Below are 4,179 nucleotides of genomic sequence, written 5' to 3' on the forward strand. Positions count from 1 at the left end.
TCCCCTGCTGCGTCTGCCACACTCTGAGCATCTCAAATCCCGGTCTTCCCCCCAGCACGGGGCCTGGCACCAAGCAGGGGTGTGGGGACCTGAATCCTGAACTTAATACAATAGGAAGGCAAGGCCGGCCTCCCTTCCCCTCACCACTTTCCACTGTGCAAACAAATAATAACCTAGATTTTATACAACACCCGGTAGTAACACTGGGGGACAGTGTGGCATGGAGCACGGCCCTGGTCTCTGACTGGGGGAGCGCTGAGGATTGACCCAGACTCCTCATCTCTGTGTTGGAGCTGAGAAGCCACGGTGCCCTTCCCCTGCTAGGACAACGTGCGGGACAGCTGTGTGGAGACGAGTGCCTGGCGCCCAGTATAATCTCTGTCTGATCCCCTGCCGGCCCAGCCCAGCTCCAGCAAGAGAGGGGAACCGCGCCCTCCGAGTGGTACAGGAAGAACGCAGACATCCTGCCCTCCCCTCTCCTCTGCCCGCAGCCCCAGCTTTTCCGCGGGAGACAGGACACCGGGACATGCACAGATGGAAACAGCCTCTCGGTGATGCAACCCTTGTCCCCAGTCTGCGCTCCTGTTATAGCCAGGCCCTCCCCAGGGCCCGAGTCCTCCTGTAATGAGCCCCTGCTGGACCGGGGCCCCTCCCTCCACCCTCATTAGCTCCAGGATGCAGAGAAACCGGCAGGAAGGCCAGAGAGCAGGCCTGTGACACCCTCATCTGCTTCAGTCCCTGCCCAGAGGGGCACACTCAGGGGAGCTTCTCTCTGAGAAGGCCCACCGGGGTTCAGGGTGGGACAGGAGATGCACCCAGGCTGAATTTTAAAGGAAAAGGGGAGAGTGAGACCCAGGCCTGGGGTTCCAGCTCAGCCTCTCAGGAGCTGGGTATTCCTAGACAAGGCATATAATGTCCCTGAGCCTCGATTTTTATTTCTTTTACTGTAAAATAATATTATAACTACCTCATAGGCCTTCCCCTCCACCAGTCACCTCCCTTCCACCATCTGTGTCTGGTAAGAATCCGTTCTGTCTCGTTCACAAACTAAGAGAATGAGCCTTTCGGTTCCTATGTCAGCACCAGCTGAGAGCTCTGCCTGTGGGGGCTCTGCCCTTGAGCTGTGCACAGCCCACCTAGACCCCCGGACCCCCCTATTCCTAATGATGCCCCACATAGGCTCTGCCACAGCTGTGTGGGCCTGGCCTCAACATCAAAGGCTCCTTGATTTTATTCTCTAAACCCTCACACAAACTTCCTTCTTGCCAGCGAAGCCTGACTCATCCTCAGCACAGGGATCTAGAGTTCTGTTGGCCCAACATGTCCTTTGATCTCCGTCCCTTGTGGCCACCCTGCTCCTGGCTGAGGCTAGAGTACCCTGAGCCTAGGTGTGTGTCCCCTCACTCTGGGTCTGTAGAGGCAGGCGGGTCTCCCCCCTCCACTGGGACCCCCTGATAGTAATATCAGTGCTTCCTCTTTTCCCCCTCCCCTCCTACAGTAGCCACTGGGAGCACTTGAACTTTGGGGAGGAGGGGAGGGGACAGCCACCTACCTCACCAAGACACAGCTCCTTCTTGATCAGCTCCTTCAGTTCCCTCCGACTCAGGGTCAGTTTGCTGCCCTCTCTCCCTGAATATTTGTGGAAAGTGGTGACCATAGTGGTCAGGGCCTTCTCAAGAGGGGTCTCCATGATGGTGTGCAACTCTGGAGACGGAAGAGAGGAGGCAGATCGCAAGCCAGACCTTCTGCTGCCCCCTCTCAGAAGCCCAGTTCCCAGACCCCTCCCTCAAGGACCAGAGACTGGAATCCATGAGGAGACCAAAATCCACCAACAGGTGGACCCAAATGTGTCAAGACAGGTTCTAGTGAGACCCAAAGCTCACTTGGAACAGCCAAAGTGGGGAGACTGACCAGCCCCCAGAGGAGACGGAACACTGACCTGCTTGGGGGATGTTGAAAAGGGGTTCTAGAGGCAGAGGGATGACAAGGTGACCTCCCCAGAAGAAATGGTGAGAGATGATGGAGCAGATAAGGGGTCAGGATTTTCTCCCTGCCCCATCCAGCCTGAGCATTCATTTTCAGAGATAATCCTCACCCAGTCCCCCTCCTTTGCCTGGCTGCCTGAATCTCCGGATATTGGGAAGGGTCCCATTATGGGAGTGAGGAACCGGACAATGAGAGAGTCCAGGGGTTGGAGGGGGCTAGGGCTGGAACTGGGCGACAGGCCTCAACAGGAAATGGAACAGAGGTGATGAGACTTGTCCAGCCGGTCTCCAGCCTCCGGCCCAGTGACTGCACATGCAGACTGACCACAAGGCAGTGAGGGGGATGGGCTTATTAAAATCTCCAGGATCGCCAGCAGGTGTGGCTCAGTTATTGAGCATCAAACTATGAACCAGGAGGTCATGGTTCAATTCTGGTCGGCCACATGTCCGGGTTGCGGGCTGGGTCCCCAGTGTGGGGCGTGCAGGAGGCAGCCTATGGTTGACTCTCTCTCATCGTTGATGTTTCTATCTCTCCCTCTTCCTTCCTCTCTGAAACCAATAAAAATATTTTTAAAAAATAAATAAGAAAATATCCAGGATCATTCTGAGAGCTAGGTCCAGAGGTTGCATTGGATGGGGCCCTCTCGGCCACCAGCACAGTGGCATCCACCCAAGGAGAGGGGCAGCTGGAGTTCCTGTGACTCAGCCTTGAAAACCACTTCCCCTTTCAAGAGGAAAGAGGCAACACCCAAGGAACTCGGAGGCTGCAGGTGAATCTGTGCAGAGTACAGAGCAAGCAGGAAGAAGCTGCTGGCTCTCACCTTCAGCCCCAAACCACCCAGCGATTCTTGAACTGGGCCTGTCGGTCACCTCCCACCTCCCCAAAACCTCAGCTTCTGCCCACCTCCAGGAGACTCGGCCAGGACGGCAGTGGAGACAAGGGCCTCTGGGCAAGGGCAGCAACATCCTACCCGGTTCCATCCCCACCTCCACCCCCAGAGCCTCTTCTCAGGAAATGCTGAAAGCTGCCCTGAACACATGCCCACTCATTGGGCCTGGCCTTCCTTGGTGGAGGTCACCACGGCTTGTCACTCTCTGGCCTCATTGCCTCACCACATAGATGACCAGGGAGATCAGAAGGAAGGACTCACCGAGGACGCGGCAATCCAGAGAGCTCACACGGCAGAAGCAGACTCCCTCCCACTGCTCTCTGCCTTTATTCCCTCTCTCCAATCCCCAGGAAATCAGGGGAGGGACAGGGCCAATGAGAAGGGGCCAGGGACGTGAGGAGACCCAGGTCAGAGCCTCCGGGGACAGGCCTGGGAGAAATTCCCTCTGCCAATCTCACCTTCCTATTTCCAAACAGAGGGGACGCGACAGGCTCACTGAGCCCACGGTGGCATGCACATCTTCAGCCCCAGAAACTTGGTTTTCCCAACCAAAACCCAGAATTCTAGTGGGTCAACAGGGCAGAAGAGAAGCCAGGCTGTCCTAGAAAGAAGACCCAAGAGGTGTGGGCTAAACGCAGGGTAACTCCCAAGCCCAGGCCACTGTCCACTTGGGCCCTCCCACCCCCACCAAGAGCGTATGGATATGGGAACTAGTGGAGGAAGATGTTTCTTGCCAAAGGCATGATCCAGGTCCTTAGCTACTATGGAGCCTAAGGTTTTTGAAGGGCTTTCAAATGAATGTTTTCTTCTAACCCTCACTCAACTTCATAGGGAAAGAATTGTCAGAGACTCTTGGAATAGACTGAGAATCAGGGATTGGGGAGGGGACCCAGGGAAGGGTAGGGCCTGGTGATCAGGCAGAGGTTTCAATGGTGGGGAGCAGGTTCCAGGTGCAATAATGAATCGGGTAGGGGGTCAGGGACTACTATGGAGCCTAAGGTTTTTAAAGGGCTTTCAAATGAATGTTTTCTTCTAACCCTCACTCAACTTCATAGGGAAAGAATTGTCAGAGACTCTTGGAATAGACTGAGAATCAGGGATTGGGGAGGGGACCCAGGGAAGGGTAGGGCCCGGTGATCAGGCAGAGGTTTCAATGGTGGGGAGCAGGTTCCAGGTGCAATAATGAATCGGGTAGGGGGTCAGGGAGAGTTGCCTTAATTTTCTACCATCAACAGTCCAAGTCTGAGAACAGAACCAAGTTAGGGGCTTAGTACCTATGGCTGATGCAGCCCCACCCTAACTTC

The 4,179-nt window shown here is 55.4% G+C and overlaps 1 protein-coding gene across 4 annotated transcripts in view; it reads right to left on the bottom strand.

The window, feature by feature from the left end:
- S100A5 (S100 calcium binding protein A5) overlaps positions 1-4,179 on the bottom strand; it is a 6,162-nt gene that overhangs the window by 291 nt on the left and 1,692 nt on the right. For 2 of the 4 annotated variants that reach the window (XM_005867419.2, XM_005867418.2), the window contains exon 2: positions 1,553-1,704. In XM_005867419.2, the coding sequence (XP_005867481.1) occupies positions 1,553-1,690 (138 nt within the window). In that variant the 5' untranslated portion in view covers positions 1,691-1,704. Of the gene's footprint in view, positions 1-1,552; positions 1,705-3,098; positions 3,197-4,179 lie in introns of those variants that run through there. The other 2 variants (XM_014540749.1, XM_014540748.1) reach the window with 2 other exon arrangements.

This window comes from Myotis brandtii, unplaced genomic scaffold, assembly GCF_000412655.1.
Source record: "Myotis brandtii unplaced genomic scaffold, ASM41265v1 scaffold250, whole genome shotgun sequence".
Taxonomy (NCBI): domain Eukaryota; kingdom Metazoa; phylum Chordata; class Mammalia; order Chiroptera; family Vespertilionidae; genus Myotis; species Myotis brandtii.